We start from the raw sequence: 21858 nt of genomic DNA, 5'->3' as shown, positions 1-21858 counted from the left end.
TCCGGAGTCCGGACGGAGGCGTGGCGGCGCCAGGCCGGAAGCCGTCGGATCGCACTCGCCGCTCAATCGAGCGTTAACGCGTCAATTTATACGGAGATACGTTCGAGGAGTACTGTTGCGAAACTAATATTGGCGATGATAGTCAAAGCCGAAGCCGTACTTCGGGTACGAAGGGTTTTTGTGACAACGATTCATCGTGATGTCGAGTTCAATCTTCAGGATTCATCTCGACATCACGATGAAACGATTGTTATTGCATTGGGCTTCACTGTCACGGGACATCCTATATTTATAAAACCATCCATAAAACAATTAGTAAGTTGAATGATCTAAATTGACGCATCTAAAAGTTGTCCTCGGAACCAACTTGGAACGTTCGGGAAACTTCGCGAAATCTTTTCGTCCAAAATCCCTGAGGACCATTGTTTTCGAACAGTGCGTATTGCCAGTGATAACGTACGGATCTGAAACGTGGTCGCTTAATATGGGCCTAGAAAGAAGGTTTAGAGTCATTCAACGCGGGAAAGAGCTATGTTGGACGTGATCCAATCAGAAAAGAGAAGAACCAGAGTTACGGACATTTCTCAGCAAGTTGTAAAGCTAAAGTGGAAATGGGCGGGGCACATAGCTCGGAAAACCAAAGGACGTTGGGGTTCCAAGGTTCTTGAATTGCGACCCCGCACAGATAAACGCAGATGGTCGGCTCCAACGAGGTGGGCAGACGACATCGAACGAGTCCCTTGAAGCCGCTGGAAATAATCTAGAAAATGACCTATTATATGAGTATAGCAGTGGACTTCTATTGGTTTAAGTGATCATTTCTAATGATGATGAAGAAGAGTTCTGCTCTCTTCACACTGTAACTAGAACTATAACCCCTTGAAAATAATAGCACTATTTTGGACAACGTAAATAATGAAGTATTAAATATATTTAATCTTTATTATACTGTTATTAATAATTAGTAAATCGAAAGCCGAGCTGGTCTGGCTGCGTCTGCGGTGGCGTCCTCTGTGCGACCAATAAAAGGACTTGCTAAAAAAGACGCCTGTTGTGATTGGTCGCACACAAAACGTACATTTGTACGCAAAATATATATTGCGAAGGTTTCACTCGAGCGGTTCACCAGAGAGCAAAGTTTTGATAGCCGTAGCAAAAACTATTATAATAAAAATATAGGGATCGGTAATGCGAACTCTTAATACGTTTGTTTACTGCATGTATAATGTACATATATATTATATAGATACGCGCGACGGAAGCGGCGAATGATGGGAACTTATCATGCCACTATCGTCAGGGTTGCTTCATGGAAGGTTAGAAGTTTGTATGAAAGATTTTTTTTTTATAACAATAATAATATAAAAAATGGCCTGATATTAAGTGGAAGATCGCCTATAAACTGGACAACACTTCGCATGGAACAACCTACAAAGTGACGCCATGTGTCCATCAACCTGAGGCTTAGGTTAACCTGTACCTATAATATACCTGTAATTACACCGGCAACCATGCCCTTAAGACCGGAAAACAGCATTGCTCCTTGGCGGCAGAAATAAGCATAGCTTTTCAACCTTTTTCAAAAAGACTTAAAGCAAGGCTTTTTTGTTTTAAATCGATTTACCAACATTCGATGGACCTATGATTTAAAGTCGTGCTCAACTTGCCTCTTCTCTCCCGAGAAAACTGTACGCGATTTCAACATAAAAAATATTCTTTGACCTGGCTCGTAAGGCTCGTAGTAGTACTTAAATCATCTAATATTGAAATTAATTCAGTAGATTCGACGTTATGCGCGTCGCGAAAGGTATAGAAAGACAGGCAGACGGATATTAAAAATACGGGTTCGGCTTCTGTATCAATTATAGAGTGTCATCCAAAAAGTTTACTAAATATCTTCAATGTACAGAATTTGACCCGTTACAGTTTTATAGTAAGTAATCTGTACTTATAGATAATAAGTTAAGATTTTTTTTTTGTAAAAATGTGGTGACAACCCTAAATATAGTACTCCCGATTTATTTGCGAACGTCCTCGTATTAATAAAGCAGGGCACGTGACAGCGTTTCCGATATCTTCGGGTTAATGGGACTCTTTCCGCCTGTTTTTGTTCGAAATAATGTTTTTATTTCACTTTCTACAGCCAAACAAAAAGAGAACAAATAATGTTATTCTGAAACTTTTTTTTACAAACAAGCCTAGCTCCATTAACACAGTGGTAGGAATTTAATTAGAAGCGATCAGAACAGGGTATTTATCAGAAAATTCAACAAAATTCTTAATTCAGAATTTATTTATTTCAAATAGGCGGACTTTAAAAGCACTTTTGAAACGTCAAGTACGTATGTCAACTGTGACAAACTGCTTAGCTCAGTTTAGCTGCTATACTTACCTTTAGCGCTATCTTTGTCTCATTACATTTTCGCAGGCAAGATTTAAATTAATGTTGTTAAGGAATAAAAGAAAAAAATTACCTCTTTTTACGTTATTCCACTAAGATTCTTTACAAAAGGTACAATAGCAGATAAGGTAGTCGTCAAAACCCAAGAACGCGGATTTTTGCAGTGTTTTTGGCACGTGGCCTTTGTTTAATAGTAAAAATTAATGAAAATTGGAAAACCATCGCCTATAAACCGAGCATTACATCGTGTCGCCCTGAAACAAAGAATTTAAACAATGAATAAATTATACACCAAACACAAAACTTTCATACACCAAAGAAATAAGTAGTTACAGAGAAGGTAGGTGCGGCTGCTAGCAGGCCAAGAGGCGTAAATATGAAAACCTGGATAGCAGCTTCATTTTTGTGCCTTTTGGAGTAGAGACTTTAGAACCGTGGGGTCAGGAGGCAAAAGCGCTTTTCAAAGAATTATCGAAAAGGGTTATCGAGTCTACCGGTGATCCTAGAGCGGGCAGTTACCTTGGCCAACGAATTAAAAGTTTGGCCATCCAAAGGGGCAATGCTGCCAGCATCTTAGGAACTGTGCCTCGCTGCGGTGGTTTCGAGGACGTTTTAGATTTTATTTAGTTTTAAATCGTTTATTTTAGGTTATATTTATATTTTAAAGAAACAATATTACTATAATAGAAAGATGCATTTAACGTTACAGAGATATAAACATAAACCAAGGGGGTACAATTTGTTGGCCTTATCGCCAGATAGCTATTTATTCCAGGTAGCCAAAGGCGTAAAAGGACAATATAGAAAAGAGGTATGTAGTGCAATAAATAATAGTGAAGTATTATTTCGGTTTTCATCTCTCTCTCTCTCTCTCTCTCTCTCTCTCTCTCTCTCTACGTCGTGTTCTTCATTGCTGAGGGTCGTGACACCTTCCACTTCCAACCTTTCGGACATAAGAAAACTAGATATAAAAATTACACAAATACTTATATAAGCGTGGCCTAAGCTCTAAAAAAATCTCCTAGTATCTATGAACGTTTTCCTTACGTCGAGTTGTCGGATGTTTTTAATTATGTTGCTGAAAATAGTCACAGAAACAGTTGGGTAAAATGTCATCGGCAGTTAATTTTTAAACCGAATGAGTATGCATTGCAAAACCTTAAAGACGAGAATAATTCAATATTTCCTAATTTAAATGTACCTGCATAAATTGTAATCCACATTAGTATAAACATTACTTGTCTATTGCGCACGAAAGTTTACGCGGGACACCTCTATTTCCCGCCAACTTGGCGACGTTTCGCAGACAATGCGAACATTGAACGTTCAGGAACATGAACAAAGCGTACCGTCTTCATTGTGTAAGTACGAGTGTTTGTGAGATTTGAGAATCTCAGGTCGCTTTCAAACGCTTTCAGCTGACATGGTTTGTTGGATAGATGAAGTGAAAACACTAGGTAGGTACATATTATGTACTTACTAGTGCGTGCTTCCACTTATAAAGGCTCTCTAGGGTTGCTACTGTTCATACAATTTTTTTTGGTGTTTTAGAAATAACGATTATCCACGATTTTTTGATAAACGGGAGATATACCAACATCACAGATGTTGGAACCTTTCGATATAAAAAAGTATTGTAAATCTAACCCCACATCACTATATTGTGTCTTGCACAATACTATAGTAGCTCTTTTATCTAAGCTTGCATATTTTATATAAAAATTATTTGCGTCTCCATTTTGTCTCCGTGTATATGACATTTTTATATTTCAGATCGCCTCTTTTGAGTTTTTATCTGACTTGTTTTTTTGATTTGTAAACTTAGTGTGTGTATCCTCTTTGTCATTGAATTTCAAAGAGGATACACATACTACCTTATCTTAGGGTTGCCACGTTTCATCTTAACATAACAAAAACATCGCTTTTTTCCTAAATGAAATGCAATGTTAGTGTGGCCCGATGATGGTATACAAACAATGAAAGATGAAGAATGAAAAGATGCGTGTTCGGATACCATCGGGGCAATGCACGCAGGCCACAATAGCCAAAAGGCTATTAGGGCCAGAGTGCCCAAGTTTATTAGCTCTGTCTTGTTAACTCTACATCTACGGACGTTAAGCTCTATTCCCTCTATAAATACTTATGATACATTATTGTTCCTACAGCAGTTTTGAATGTATTTGTGAGTTAGTTGTTAAGATCTGACATGTTAAGAGACACTTCACATACCGACCTACAGTCTAAGATCGAATCGAGTCAACCTGTATTCAGAATATCTGTCATACTGTTATACTACTTGTACTGTTTGACGGCCCATGGGCGCAGTGGGCAGCGACCCGCTATCTGAGTCAAGGCTGTGGGTTCGATTCCCACATGTGAAAAATATTTGTGCGATGAACATGAGTGTTTATTTGTACATTATGATTATTTATGTATATTATTCATAAAACTATTTATCAGTCATCTTAGTACCCGTAAAACCAGCTGCGCTTACTTTGGGGCTAGATGGCGATGTGTGTATTGTCGTAGTATATATATTTATTTGATAGGTATAGTATAGTAGATTTCAGTGCCTATAGTTATTGTCGCAGTCCCTGTCTTATAGTCTTAGTTTTGCCCCCCGCATAAACTACGGGACACCACTTTGACAATCTTCTCAATAGGTTTATCAGCTACCAAACCAAAAGATTTTCCCAATAAATCTGCTACCTAACGAAAAAATTTTACAGATTGCTGATACAACTGTGTCAGTAATCTGTAACTATACAGATAGTTAAGATAAGATAGATTGTTAGTTAGATATTTTTGGTTTTGATAGCAATGCAACTTCTTTCAGCATATTTCAACAAACTGAGCTGAGTGCGAATAATATATCTATTCGGTTTGAAACTTGAGTCAAGTAAACATTACCAATCACCAGTTTTACCTTACCTACCTTTTATTCTTTTAATTCCCTATCACAAATGGCCTGGTAGTAAGCAACGTTGGATGGATACTCTTTGGAAGTTATTTGGTATCCGTCAGTCTCAGCTACAGATACCAGGTTCTTTTTTTAGTCAAATCTTGACCTGACAATAACGACGTTGAAAAAAAAAGTACCTAATTTGGTGCAGTAGTTCTGAAGTTATATCTATAGGCGTATCTCACGTACATACATTTCGGCAGATTATTTTTATTCATATACATTAATAATAGGTACCTACCTGCAGTGGTTTTTGAGCAGGGTATGCATAAATCAGGTGCTTGGCATACACTGGTAAAATTCCCCTCCAATACGAGTTATATTCAAAAAATATGGGTATGCAGTGCTTTTGCGCATGTGTAAAGTGCACGCCACTACCTACCTACCATGGTTATTACACTGAAATTAATATTGAAAAACTAAAATCAATAAATAACTAGAACGCTAGAAGTTGAACTTACCCCACCACAAAATGAACGCTATTTATAAAACGAAATAGGTAATTTTGTATGGCAATTGGCATACAAAATTGTTTCTTTGGTTATCCTACCTTTTATTTTGCGAGACAAACTTTCTTATATTAATAGATATATATAAGAATTAACGGGTCTCCGCGACTGCTTCGTTATGTAGCCTCAAGGCTGGTAGTTCCAGAGGTAAGCGCGTTCAAACAGACAAGAAGACAAAAGTATTAAACTCATGTAATGTTATAAATAATTATCATATAAGTAGGCTAATATCAGACCAAAATAAATCAGTATTGCCACAGCTCATAGTAGCTATAGGTATATATATAGTTGTACATCTACATATTATATAAAAGGAAGTTGTGTTAGTTACACTATTTATAACTCAAGAACGGCTGGACCAATTTTTATATTTGATTTTTTGGTTAGCACGGAATAGTATAATAACTAATAAGTATTCAAATATAAAATTCTTTAAAAAAATAAAAAGAACCGCGGTACGAAGTTCGCCGGGACAGCTAGTAATATGATAAAATAAAACAAATAGGAAACAGATCAACAGAGTATAATTAATTAATATGATCATAATAAATATTAAAAATTCAAAAAATATATTTGTACATGCACAGCGATGTCATACATTACCCTTGGCCACAACGCTACACTAGACCACACTAGTGTCATAACACTAATGAGATATTATTTTATATTTACCTATCACATGTCAGCGCTTAAAGATCTTACCCGTGAAGTTATAGTTAACTTATCTGGTATTGTAACTACTTGACACGATGTTTAAATGGTTAATTAGTTTTCTAGTCGCTGTCATTTTGCATCTGATAACATCACTAAAAAGCCAGAGATAAGTTTGTGGGACTATTCTTATAAAACAATGTCTTGTTTAAAACATATCTCATTGTTATATGGACCTTTGATAAAGTAGATCTAAACCGCACTGTTTCCTACTAGATGGCGCTACAGTCGCTATAAGACTGATATAAAAAGGCGTTTACTAATTTCGGCATAGAACAGCCGTAGCTTGGTGGTTAAAACGCTCAGGCTGCGATTGCCAGAGAGTCGCAAGTTCGAATCCTGTCGGTTCCGAAAATTTTAATATGCATTTTAAATTAATTCTTAGAAACTTATCCGGCCTAGAAATTAAAATTCGAGCTCAAGACAACCTACTGACAACCTTTGCAACCATTCATCCTCCACTGAAGTTTCGCATGTGATAGTGTGTCACCTGCTAAATCACGGGAACATGGAATAGGAGAAGTTTACTCCCGTTGTTTGTATTCTATCATTTATTATTTTTCTTTTTTTTTTTTAAATTATTAACAATGCTTAAGAATAAATTAAAAAACACTATTAAAAATTTATAAAAAAAAAAAAAAAACTTCCACCCTCCGCTTGCGGGGCTTTTGAATGCCCAAGCAACCGGTGGTCAGGGCTCCAGAGTGAGAAACCTCCTCACAATACGCGCCGTTTCAAGGACTACTGCCTTCTGTATCCGACCCTTGATCCAACAACCAAGCGAAAGCTTCTTGAGATGTTGGTCGAAGCTTTTATTATTACACATATATTATTTGGATATTATTTACACTTGTGCGCCAGTGCTCTGAGAGTTCATAAAGCTGTGAGAAGATACATTTTTATCCTATCCCCGGGGAGATAAATGTCTCCTGCCCATGGTAGCCGTGAAAGGCGGATAGGTTTGAGGGACTTTTCCATTAACTTATCCAACCCCGTAGCCAAAATTAGAACTAATGACAACATATGACGATTTTCATGACTTTTTGCATGTGATAACAGCACCACTGACCCGTCCCAGATGAGTTCGTTGGACAATACTATACGACATTTGCACGATTGCAACTGAATTAATTTTCGAATACAGAGTTCAATACTTAAGATCTAGAAAATGATCGTAACTTTTTTTTTGTATTTTATTATAAAAAGGTATATTGGATTTCATCATATAACGGAGAAAGGGCAGCAGCGGCCATATATATATAGATATAGCACATACTGCATATATAGACTGTCATATGCCATATGCCCGGGTAATTATGGGCAAACCCTCCCTTTGGGAGAGGCCTTTTGTCCAGCGGTGGACTGTTATAGACTATTGGTGATTATAAAAAGACAGGAATAACAATTATTTATTAACGTTGCTTTTGAAGCCGTAGTTTGAAACTTTTGGCCACAAGAATTCGTTTCGTTTCTTTTATGGAGGGTAGAGGTAAGGAGAGTCATCTGTGTATATGAAAAAGTGTCGTCAAAATGTATTAAATTAGGATGGCGCCACATTTGCATCAGGGTAACTCTTAAAAGAAGCGCCAAATATAAATATTGTTAGAGTAGGCTTGAAAAATAAACAAGGAAGTATGGAGATACAAGGAAGTAAGGTTATATTTAACACATTATTTTGTACAACGTAAGTTGTTGAAATTCTCAATAATTAACTACTTTAGTCGATAATGACATTAAATTTTTTAACTCGGCATACTTCAATTCATCTACGATTGCTACATTCATACCATACCCTGTGCATCCACCAGCGCCATTGTGGAGGATTTTTGAACTGTTATTTAGCGCAACAACTGGACACTTTTTCAACTTTTCTCCCATATAAGATGACTCTCCTTACCTCTACCCTCCATAGTTTCTTTACATACACAGATCACAGAACGGTCAATTTTTCTATAATAACAAATAATATTTCGTACGTACACTCTTTGAGCTTAAAATTATATATCGTCATCATCACAACAACCTATTACCCGCCCCCTACAGAGGACGGGTCTCCTTCCACAATGAAAAGGGATTAAGGCCGTAGTCCACCACGCTGGCCCCATGCGGATTGGTGGAATCCACACGCCTCCGAACATTATGTAGGACTCTGAGGCGTGCAGGTTTCCTCACGATGAAGCAAGTTTTATTTTAATTACTTAAAACGCACATAACTTAGAAAAGTTAGAGGTGCGCGCTGGGATTCGAACCCGGCGTCCCGAAAGTGAAGTAGAGCTCGTACCCAATGCGCTATCACCGCTTCAAATTATATATAATTGATAACAGATTTGTGCTAATTTTATGCAAATATAAAATTCCTAGATCTATAGATATATAGCCAACTATGTTGACAATTAATATGATATGGACCAAAGAGTTAAAATTTTAGATATGGCCTTAATTTAACTACACTGTGGCCGTGTGGTGACGGCAGATCGAAATACAGTTTGTCACATCTCTTCCCGCGGGTGTCGTACGAGGCGACTAGGGGAATAAAACGGAGAAGAGAAGCAGCGTCCTCTGTGCTACTACTACTGTATACCCGTGAAGGCTCCCCATTGGTAAGCGTGTTCAATGATTTACAACTAGATGTGGACGTTTAAGCGAAAAGCACTTCTTTTAAGTGCTGAATAAGAACAAGCATCGTAAAGCACTGGTAAATGAATGCTGTTTCCGTTTAGGCTTTAAGTTCAAATGTTCTTATGTTTCAAATACTACAATTGAAATGTAATCTTTTGCCCTTTATTATAAGACTTGGTTTGATTTGATTTCAAAATTTTCCTAACAGCAACTAACGGTTATTAAACTTTTGCTTTAAATAATACGATTGAAATTTAACCTTATTTTCATGCTTTTAAGACGCAATTTTTTTGTTGTTGTTTTAAATTATAGTTTTTTAACCTTAATCGCGTCAACGCCACGACGACACGAAGGCCACGCTTGTCGATTTGCGATTTTAAAACGAGTGACATTAAGCCCATTTTACTCTGACCGTAAAGAGTTTGATGCGCAAAAACTTACCTCGATTGCGAGTCAGCAAACCTCTACTTGAATAAAAGTTTCGTATTGAGGCCATATCTACAACGTAAATCTTTGGTATGAATATCATGGCACTAAAACGTTTACTTAAAAGTTATAAGCGTTGCAGCCATTTGAACACATTGGGCAGTTGTCATATGGAGAAGTTTAAAGGCTAATGCTTACGTCCCTTCGTGTATTCATGGCTTTCGATAAATTAAAGCATAAGTTTAAACTTTGTGAAAAAACAGCGAGGTTACTATACAATTGATGGACTTTTTAATTACAAGGTTGCTTGGAAGCCTTCCTTTTCAACAAGATAAAAAATTAATGTTAAATTGTAAAATTTGATGTTGGAAAAGAGCAACTGCTGAGTTTCTTGCCGGAATCTTCTTCGGTGGTAGTCACTACAAACAGTGCTTATATATTAAACTTACTCAAAATAAATGATTTTTGATTTGAATTTGAACGTGACATTCACCAACTTCACGATATGTTCACACCCGCGGCATTTGTCCGCTCCATATGCTCTTTACCTAAAGATACCTTGTTCCACTGGCTTTTAATAAACGAAGCGTAACGTCGAAATAGCTACGCAGTGTTTAGTCACACCTCAACTGACAGTACCTTTCAAATGCCAGAGCGTGAAAAAACACTGCGTAACTATTCCAACGTTATGCCACGACCATAATGATACCATTTAAGTACTCTTGTATTAGTAACATGGCGCTATATAGTTTTCATTGTAACATGGTTATTTCTTTAAAAAGCCATAATATTCCCGTCAACTGCCCAATTATTAAAATCTATAAATTCGTCTACATTTTTTTATTTACATACTAAAGAGCGGCAAACTTCTAGTTCACTCCGACATCGTCAAATTGGAAATTAAATTATTTCAGCTCGTTTTTATTCGTTATCATATCCGCTAAGGAAACCTATGCAAAACTGAAAGTATAAAGCTTATACAATCTATTTACCATAGACAAACACGTCTGGGGAATCCGGTACTCTGTTGCGTGCAAAACCATTTAGAGGCATGGATTTAATATAAATGCCATACTCCTAACAGGTTAGCCCGCTATATTAAGACTGCATGATTACTTAGCACCAGCAGGCTTAAAATGCGCGATACGACATTCATGTTCACTTTTATAACGTGGGAGTAGGACAAGAAAATACATACATAGCGCACTAGAAGTTTGTCGCGTCGGAACATCAGTATTCTTAGTACAAGATATGTACGCTCCTAATCGAAGGTCGATATTCTGTAACGTCAAAGTGAAATGTAATTTATACACATTGTTAAAGCTGAAACTCGCTCGCTACAGCTAGAAGAAACGGTCTTACAGAATTTGCGACTCTAACGCGAGTGAAATTAGGTCCATTCTGCTGTGACGTTACAGTGTTCGGTTACTCGATAGCGACTGCACGATTGCGAGAGTTCAAAATCTTATACTAATCGCACAGCCATCAATCACTTGGTGTCAACGGCTGCCTCGGCCTCTTTCTTTGGCTCGCCCTGCACGTAGTAGTAGTTGACGAAGCGAGCGCCCTGCGTGAGCTGCGCGCACGTGTTGGTGAAGTGGCACGCGAACAGCAACAGGTTGCGCGGCTGCACGCGCCACGCGAAGCGCATGAACATCACGGAGTACAGCGAAAGTGCTGGAACACAGTTACAGCAAACGTTAGGCCCGGAACCTAGTCTTCATCATATCAACCGGTAGACGTCAACTGCTGGACATAGGTATTTTGTAGGGTTCCAAATAACACGGTCTTGTGCCACTTGCGTCCAGCAGTTTCCTGCGACTCGCTTGATGTCGTCTGTCCACCTCGTTGGGGGTCGACCAACGCTGCGCTTACCAGTTCGACCCCTTGGGACCCCAACGTTCATCCGTCCTCCGAGCTATATGCCACGCCCATTGCGACATCAAAGTCGAAGTGAAAAATATCTTTATTCAAGTAGGCCCATAGGTGGCGTACCCCATCAGCTGCCATGTATGCAGTGTCGTGCACGGGGTTCTTGACCACGGTATTCATAAAGAAAGATGGCATAAAATGGAAAAATTCTTGTCTTATATGACACATTTAAACATTTTAAGGTAGGCAGTGCTTTTGTGCTTGCATGAAGTGCACGCCAAGGCATGTATTTCAAAGTTGATCCCCTTTAAAATATTTTAAGGTCGACTTAAACACGGATTAAGTCGCGAGGGACCAGTAATGTATATATGCGAAAGTGTCTTTGTAATGTTTCCGTCCTCATCGCCTTAACTAAGCAACCAATCAAATTGATGTTTGCCATTATGTTAGTCGAAAGGACGGAAAATTACAAAGTCTGGAAAAAATAGCACATTCCCATTGGAGATTTAACAAGAAATAGAAGTTTATTTTGCACGCAAAATCGATCTCCATATCTTCCACGTAGAAAATAGTTATCCCAACAAAACAAACGGTTTGCACGACAATTGTAAAATACCGTGATAAACGCGAAGATTTTTGGCATGAGCCCTTTATAAATGTTAAAATACCAGAGTACACAGATAGTTCGATAAACTATTATTGCGTATAGAGATAAGAGTTTACGAAGGAACTATAAATCTTAAATACTTTTATCTACCACATTTTATCGCTTTATACCAGTTTATTTCGGTTATCAGCTAACTAAGATTTCTTCAATGATATGAATTTTACAGCTCTGCTCGTGTGATTTTGTACCTACAGTATCTATACAGGGTTAAATAAAATAAACGAAAAAGCTCTCGGCCTATAATTTTTTACATTAAAACTAAAAACTTTTGTTCTACGACTTTGTTTTAACTCGATAGTTCGTGAAATATTAAATATTTGACAAAGTCCCTCTACTTGTTACTACTCTGTAATGTAAAAGGGCTCTGTGTTTGTCTTTGTTAATGTGCATCTTCAACATTAGCACCGCGTATATCTGAACTGCTCGCAGCGGTTTGGCCACAGGGACACTGGACTATGGTGACTGTTTCGCCGATCGCGTGTGTATTGTTTCACAGTGTAATGTCACTTTACAGACATAACTCCTGCCCATGCTACCTGTCCTGGTATTTTTTATTGGACCTTGTATAGCTTGCATTCTAAATTTGGAAATAGGATACTTTTTATCCTGCGAAAGTACACGGTAATATATGACAGCCGATTGGCGCAGTTTGCAGCGACCTTGCTTTCTGAGTCAAAGGCCGTAGGTTCGATTCCCACTACTGGAAAATGTTTGTGTGATGAGCATGAATGTTTTTCAGTATCTGGGTGTTTATATGTCATAAGTCATCTTAGTACCCATAACACAAGCTACGCTTACTTTTGGGCTAGATAGCGATGTGTCTATCGTCGTAGTGTATTTATTATTTATTTATTTTATATACAAAATGCCTGTATTACCTATCTATGGCTTCACGTATCCATAGTAATCTGTAGGCTCAAAGCTATGCCGATTTCGACAAAATTGCAACCTTGTTTTCGTCTTGGCTAGTGATGATGCAATCTAAGAAGGTAGCGGGCTAACCTGTTGGGAATTTGGTAGTTATATTAAGCACATACGCTAGAAGGTTAATATTGGTATATGGTATCCTACCGAATCACTAAATCTACCAAGCCAGCCAGCAGACCAGAAAAGTCGGAAATTATAAATTCCTTAATAGGTATGTTGACAGTAACAAAGATTCGCTAAAATGTAGTATTAGTATAATATAGTTATTTTTCACCTTTACGCAATATTTAACAAAGTGTAACGATCTCTGTTTTCTTATCTCAAAAGTACACGCCGAGGCAATACTTATTGTATAATAATTAATTTTATTATCATTTATCAGACTGGGAAGTAGTTAGTAGCTCAAGTGCTACTTAAATCTCAAGTTCGTCTTAGCTACTGTATATATCAATTGTGCCTACTACTTAGTTTAATTCTGTCATTTTTATTTGCAAGTTTTTATAAACCACGGTGCCGTGTGGTGAAGGCAGATCAGAATAAATAAATATACTGTGACAATACACATAGCCATCTAGCCCCAAGGTAAGCGTATCTTGTGTTATGTGCACTGAGATGACTGATAAATATTTTTATGAATAGTTAACATAAATACTTATAATATAAAGATAAACGCCCAGACACTGAAAAACATTCATGTTCATCAAACAAACATTTTCCAGCTGTGGGAATCGAATCGAGGCCTAAGGGTCAGAAAGCTGGGTCGCTGCCCACTGTACCAGCCAGCCGTCAATAGAATATATGCCACGGAGAATATATAAGTTCAATATTATTTCGAATTTTTTTGTACACGTTGCAGAAATACTTGAACAAATGGGAGGCAATGCAATGGTATTTGCATCGCATTAAAGTTGCCTACAATTCTTTAGCTCGGACTTTTGATATAACATCGGGTATCGGGTTAACAAATACATGATTTGCAACTCTCAAACGAGTACTTCAGATGACCGTTTGCCAGAAAATAGTTGATATACAAAATCTACTCGATAGAGAGAGTATGCTTGGAGTATCGCTACGTGATCAAATCAGTAATGGGGAGATCCGAAGAAGAACCAGAGTTACCGACATAGCTCAAAGAGTCGCGAAGCTAAAGTGGCACTGCACCGCTAGCATGGGCAGAAGACAATGGGAAAATGTGAAAATAATACATGTGTATTAAATAATAAACGGGGGTAAACTTCTCCTATTCCATATTTCCGTGTTTTGCAGGTGGACACGTTAATTATATCCCCTGTCAGGGGATATAATCGGGGGATAGGTATATTTTTGTCTCCTGCCCGTGCTAGCTCTGCATAAAGGTCTCGGCCTGATAGGAACTACACCTATCATGAAAACTAACAGCTTTTGTTCTATAACTTAACAAAATTCAGTATTAATAACAAATCATGTTATGTGCTGGGCGGGGCAATGGCAACCTCGAGTCGGTAAACGCAGCGTTGGTAGACCCCCGACGAGGTGGAAGGGTGACATCAAGCGAATCGCAGGTAGCTGCTGGACCCAAACGGCACGAGACCGTGGTATTTGGAACTTCCTACAGAAGACTATGTCCAGCAGTGGCCGTCGATTGGTTGACATTTTATTTATTTATTAGCTTTTCAAGGGAAACAAACAGTATTATTACACATAAAAGTAATGCCGTATTTTTGTATCACATAAACCAATGAAGTTTCCACAACTTGGTTATACATATAATACGATAACATCAACCACAATTGCTTAGGAATAAGTACCTAGCAAGCAATTATTATACAAAAAAAGAAAAAAATAATTATTTAATTAAAACAAAAATGAAAAACAAAAACTTTAAAGCTATAGTACTTATTTTGTCATAATAAATTTCCTAAAAATGCCAATTTTGACATGAAAAATGTCCGTCTCACAATATTTGTTGTTAAAAGCATTGCACGCACGAGATAAAAAGTTATTTGCCGAATACCTTGTCTTCCATCTAGCCCACGCAAAGGGTGGTTTACGCCTTGCATTTAACCTACGACATGCAAAATCGATATTACTTCGAAGAAGTGGGGAGTCAACTAAATTATGTATTATTTTATATAACAACATTTGATCTCTTAAATCGCGTCTTTTTTCTAAAGTAATTTCAGTTGCAGATATACTGTGATCAAATACAAAATTACGACGTTTAATATAACGCAGAAATTTATTGATGATGATGAAGAAATCTTGTACTGAGCTAACAGGGTTTATCCAAGCAGTGGCAACCAGTCACTAAGTGGCAAAGGATAATGAATATTAATACCACTTATTGACACGATTACTTCAATGTATTGATACATTCAGTTTGTGAAGTACATTGTATAAATTACTATGAGGTAAGGTCACCTTGCAATGATCTATAATGAATAATCTTGCAAGTTATCTTCAACTAACTTCCATAAGGAGAATGTATTTTATTCAAAGTCAAAGTCAAAGTCAAAAATATCTTTATTCAAGTAGGCCCACAGGTGGCACTTTTGATGCGTACATAAGAATTACACGGTAGTGAGATGATGGCGATAACCACATTCGTAAACTTAAAACTAAAGCTACGAGGGTTCCAAACGCGTCCCGGTCTAAGAAGCCCACAACAAACTTAGCCGGGTGTTTTAATTTTTTTTTTTGTTATCGCCATCTCACAAATTTCAAAATTCTTTATTTTATTTTATTTATTTTTGGTGCAGATGTGGGCGCTGTGGTCTTATAAGGGGAGGTCGCTAATTCGAAACCCAGTAGGGGTAATTTGGGAATTATAATTTCTGAATTTTCTCCAGTCTGATCCCTGCCGTGAACGACGTGCTGCCATGCTATTATTCGTTCCGGAACGATGACGAGCTACTATATATAAATTATATATCTATTCCAACGTTCTGCCACATCTATTAATGATACCATTCAAGTACTCTTGTTTTAGTAATGTGGTGTTTTATAGTTTTTGTTGTAAGATAGTTATTTCTTTAAGAAGCCATAATATTACCGTCAACTAATTAATAAATAAAATCTATAAATTCGTCTACATTTTTTTGTTTACATACAATTCAAATTCAATGGATTCAGCTAGCCCATATCTGATAAGCATTAAACCTTTGCAGAACTGAAAGTATAAAGCGTTTACAATCAAATGTGAACAATGCTGTTTGTACGTATTTAATATGCTGCCATTCCACTAACAGTTTAGCCCTTTGTAGTCTGAGATTGCAGATTGCATTTCACATGCAGCAACTGTCAAAACATCAAAATTATTCCCTCAGAGATTATTAGTTGATTGAAAAATCAGCTTTTAAAATTACACAAGTAAAAATAAATATCATACCAACTGTCATTTTTCCGCTAATAAAACTCGGGTCCTTCCTGGTGTCAGCAATAGCTGCTAGAGGTATGCCCCAATTAGCCACTGGACCCCAGAAATGTGTGCTGCAATGTAAATAACTTTTTAATATCACACAATAATAAAACTTATGGGAATTAAAAATATAATTTAATGGCTACTACTGAAATGGTTATAGCCTAGTTATTAAAGCGTCTGCCGTCCTTTTAGGGTGGACTTAGTTCGATCGCCAGTATGCAGCAATAACTTTTTATAGTTATGTGTTTCTAATTCAAGCAACTAAAATATACCCTTGCTATAAACATGAAAGAAAAAATGAGGCAACCTGCATGTCTAAGAGTTCTCCATAATTCATTTATTTCAAGTACCTAAGCCTAATTTATAAGCTCTTTTGAAACATCAAGTCAGTCTTTTTGTAGTGACTCTACCGCCGGTTTGGAAGGCAGTAAAGGCGAGTTAAGTCTACAAATATTCACTTGGCCAGCAAGCCATCATGGACTACAGCCTAAACCAGTACAACCTAGTGCGTCATTAATAGGTTGAAAATGTTGATGACCTTGATGAAAACAAGCATTTTTCCAAACATTTTGCCACGTGTGCTTTAATGAGCATGATCTCAGAAGTTATTTAGTTAGTTGCGAGTAATTGCATACATTTTTATCTAAAATTGTAGACTAATCTTAATTATTATTATTTTTAAAGCTACCACAGCCACTCATGGAGTGTTTCCAATTTTGATTTATCATTATTAGGTGATAGGTGTAAGTACGTAATTTTGTCAACTTAAAACTAATTCAGCATAAAACTAGTTTGCCTAAGCAAGGCATCCCAATTCATCTTTGTATAAATAGAGCCTGCAATAAACAAAACTGCTCTATGTGAATATTCTTGTGATAATTATACAAAAATAAACATGTCCTGTTATTTGTTATGAGCTTAATTAATATTTTTATAACAATACAGCGTCCAACTGGATAATTATGAAAAGGGCTGTATCCCAAATAGTAGTTGAATACCTGTTGCATTGTCTATGCAAATTTTAATTCATAATCTTGAAAAAAAATTGCATCCACTGTCTGTAACTACCAATTTTACTTTTTTTATTTCATACAGTAAAGAAATTGTTTTTTACCTCATTAAATACTCTCTGAATTCTTTGCTTTTCAGCTGATCAAAAAGCTTTTTCGCCAATGCACTCATTTTGTATCTGGAAAATTCAAGTTTATAGTATAACCACACACACACAACGCAAACCTGTATTAGAAGACTACCAAATTAACCAACACAACAGTTATTTGAACTATACCAAATATAAATAGAATTTTAAGTGATGAATAATTAAAATAATTAATATTTCAATAAATTAGTCTGTAATAATAACATTTTTTAATTAAGCAAATAGAATCTATATTCTAAACTGTTACATAACACTACAGGAATCGCACTAGGCATTCATATGCAAATGGTTTTCTTAAAATTATCACAGAGAACTCAATTATTTATTATTTTCCTTGGATCATTACGTGTTCACTTTTTCTAATAGATGTCAAGGTTAAGGTTATCATTGTTATCGGAAGATATTATTAGAAAAGTCACATCAGGCCTAATTTATTATTCGCGTTACCTTTTAAATATTACTCTTTAATTAATCTTATCTATTTATCAAACGTTTTTTACGTTTGATATGTTCTACGTCCCCAATCCCCACAATTTAATTCAGCGCCACTTCAGCACTGATTAAATGTCACTGCCAATGTCAATTGTCAACTTTGATTAATCAAATGTCAAGTGCAACTTGACAAAAGAGGGATAATGAGTCTGTGACGCAGGTCTTTGATGAAAATTGAGATGAAAATGCATAATGATTTTTTAATTATGTATTGTGTTTGAACTAAACTCTCAGACTTATCTGACGGTAATTTAAAAAAAAATGTGCTGCCACACATTAGCCCACACATTTGGCTAGGATAGACTTTGTATCACTAGTGATAAGATTGAAAATGGCGGATTTAAAGTTGTTTTAATCAAGTTTAGGAAACAATAACGTCACACCAGAGATAAAATGCCAGAATAAAACTTCATTTTAAAATTGCTCGCTCTAGTTACAAAATAACTATGTAAAAATAAAAAAAGCAAGGACCAATTAAGAAAAAAATAGCCTATAGCCATATAATCTGAGCAAATAAAATGACATAGTCTAAGGATGTTCTTAAGAGCCCATAATGGGTTTTATTCGCACTTTAGTAGTCATTTACATGCTTATTTACCTTACTTTATACATTTCACTAGTCGGAGCACTTTATTATATACGAAGCGTTATAATAACGAATTACAAGTAAGGAAAACTATATTAATAAAAATTAGTAGATATTGATGAGTACATCTCAAGTATGTACCACGAAGCTTGAATATGTTGGCCGGTAGTTTGAGCTTCCTTAGCGCAAAATGCCTACTTTACTTAAACTTACTATGACCTCCGTAGCGCAGTTGTTTTATAAGTTGGAGGTGCCGTGTTGGTAGGGGCAACTTCGGAATTTATTATTTATGTATTTCTCTGTCTGGTCTGGTAGGGAGCTCCGTGGCTATATACTGACAATTACACAACAGCATTCAAACCCCTCAGAGGCTCGCCCGCTTCCATCTTAGGCTGCATCATCACTTGCCAACATTTGCAAAAAATAAAACAATCTTTTGTCGTCGACATCAAGTAATGGAACTCATAATAAGCCTTTCTAATAGGAGAGAGAAAAGCTTAGCGATCCACTGATGCTCCAATCTAATTGCAGCGCTTAAACTATTATTATCGTTTCGCTTTTTCATTGATTTTGAAAATGTTTGAATCTTCTTAAATAAAACATTGCCTTATTTATGTATCCAAAGTTTCAAGTGTACATTTAAACGAATGCCAAAGCGTTTGATAACGACCAATAAAAAAACGCACCAGGAGCCTTGTGATTGGATAAATTTGCACGCCACCGCGCCCGTCTCTAGGCTACTAGATTCTACTTCCATTATAACATCCTTATCGTCATCATCAACCTATTAACAGTCCACTAACGTTCTCACTAACGAAAAAAATATGGAAAACTCTGAGGAATGCATTTTAATTGCTTAAACTAAAACATAGCTCCGAAAAGTTACACGTGGCCCATGAAATGTAAGCCGAATCCTTACCCACTAGGCTATCACAGCAACTCAGCTATATAACACTAAACCCTTATTTTTATTTCAGCATGCACGAAGAAATGTACTTAATAAGTAATTAAATAAAACGCAACATAATTCACGTGGGATTTAATTACAAAACTACAAAAGGCACAAAATGGACGGCAGCACAGTGTAAACAATTACAGTACTTTGGAATGTTACAATAACTATTAGTCTTTACTTAAAGTTAACTACGTTCTTTATTAACTTACAATAATAGCGATGATAAGGTGCCAAAGTATAATAGGAGAATAAGACTATTTGCGAAAAAACCTGGACTGGGACTGGGACGATAGCAAAGATATTTAGACAACTAAAAAGAAGTTAGTTGTCTGTAAAGTCAGTATACGGACGATAATTTTACGTGCGAGTAGAAGAGAGATAGATGCGTCATAAGCCGAATGCTGAAGCCGATTTTGCCTCTCTATCGCTTGTTCCGCGCTCTCGCTCGCACGCTCAAGTCAGGAAGAACGTGACAATGAGTCATGCTTTTTCATCATCATCTTTCTTAACTTAGTTATCCAAACCTAAAGTAAGGTTCGGTTAGAACATAAATATTGATGCTGACTAAAGTTTTATTGCGTTATTAAATCATCCGTGGAACTTATCTACGGATGATATCCGTTCAACAAGTTTTTCGCAAGAATCTGATGTTTCCCTATTATTCTACGACATAATACACAAAGAATAAGTAAAAAATATGACTTATCAAGGTGCGTCAACAGATCAGAGGATGCGAACTTCTTGGTCCTATTAGGATGGATTAGCAAGCGTATGCATACTTAACGTACATCGTATGTCCAACGCCGTAAACATTGGCTGATGCCGTTGGACGGGCGAAATCGCAGAGTGGACACATACCTGCATATCACTTAAGAATTAAACTACAGAGTTGTAATTATCCTATAGTTCAAGTTTTGGAAATGCAAATATCTTTCATTAATATTATGGAAACATACAGCTTGAAAACACAGTGAAACGGGTAATTGAGCGTCCTTTTAAAGTATTCACTATGCCATATCAACGTATTCAAACATGGTTAAAAAATTTCATGACGACGTTGTATCCACTCTGTTAGTGTACAGGTAACATGCGTTGGTCAAATTAAAAAATTACAATATATGTTAGTCAACCAGCATTATTATAAAAATATAAAAAAACAATGAATGTTTTTTACTTAACACTATTCCTAACGTTTCTAATGCTACACAAAATTAAAAATATATAGATAGGACTCAATGTCTCACATATAAATATTGGATGTTACATTTTTATCAAGTCCTATTCTCATTTTTTTAATTCAAGTATACAAGAATTTAAGTCAATCACTTAAAATAGTTTTATTTTAATTATACAGTAAAGTACACATAATTATTCGTACCAGTTCTAAAATAGAAAATAATTCAATTATTAATATCATATCTAACAAAAATTAACACACGTTAAAATTAAATGCAAAAATGTAAAAAAAAATTGAGATTCAAAAATACATTACATATAACTACACCAAAATGTAAATTGACTATAATAATATTAAGTAGACTAAAGGAGGTATATAATTAAATGATGTTCTAAATTGATTAAAAAAAATAACAAATTTATTTATATGTAAAAGAGATTCATAAAAGCAATCTGAGAATAAACACATATATCATAATATATATCATATCAAAGCTGCGCGAAAACTAAGATCAGACACGATTCTTTTGATACAGTGTGGTGAAAATATCTTTTTTATTATTATTTTTGGTACAAATTGTTACAATTTAACATAAAAAGAAATAGGAAACTAGAGAAAATAGAGTGTCTCTTATTACTCTGTTCTCATTTATATTATTATTGTAAAATATACCAAAGTTTTTTATAATTAATATTTTTATTTTTTATGTCGATAAACTCTAGTGGTTATAGACTGATATTTCATACTGTAATTCTATAATAGAAATTATATAATGATTGTTACATAGATGCATCTTGTTTTGGTGATTTTTTTAATTCATTAAAACCAAAATGTAATGAAATTCTTATAAAAATTTAGATAAATAATAGATTATAGCTCGAAGAACTTGAGCAGGAAACTTTAAAGAAATAGAAATTACCTTAACCAAGCAAACGTAACAAGAAAATATGGATGGATAAAATATAATATGTTATAGCTGCATTAGTTATAAACGA

General features: G+C 36.0%; 1 protein-coding gene across 1 annotated transcript; it reads right to left on the bottom strand.

Annotated features, from left to right (window-relative positions):
- Positions 1-10453: 10453 nt before the first annotated feature.
- On the bottom strand, positions 10454-18213 carry LOC120626882 (mitochondrial pyruvate carrier 1). The gene is made up of 4 exons (XM_039894666.1): positions 18101-18213; positions 17609-17683; positions 16462-16562; positions 10454-11305 (listed from the first exon to the last, which is right to left on the bottom strand). The coding sequence occupies exons 2-4, from the start codon at positions 17674-17676 to the stop codon at positions 11118-11120; spliced, it is 357 nt and encodes a 118-aa protein (XP_039750600.1). The 5' UTR covers positions 17677-17683; positions 18101-18213; the 3' UTR covers positions 10454-11117.
- Between the last annotated feature and the right edge of the window lie 3645 nt (positions 18214-21858).

This window comes from Pararge aegeria, chromosome 10 (assembly GCF_905163445.1).
Source record: "Pararge aegeria chromosome 10, ilParAegt1.1, whole genome shotgun sequence".
Lineage (NCBI taxonomy): Eukaryota > Metazoa > Arthropoda > Insecta > Lepidoptera > Nymphalidae > Pararge > Pararge aegeria.
The sequence above is the reverse complement of the archived record's forward strand: the minus strand, read 5'-3'. Positions and strand labels throughout refer to the sequence as shown.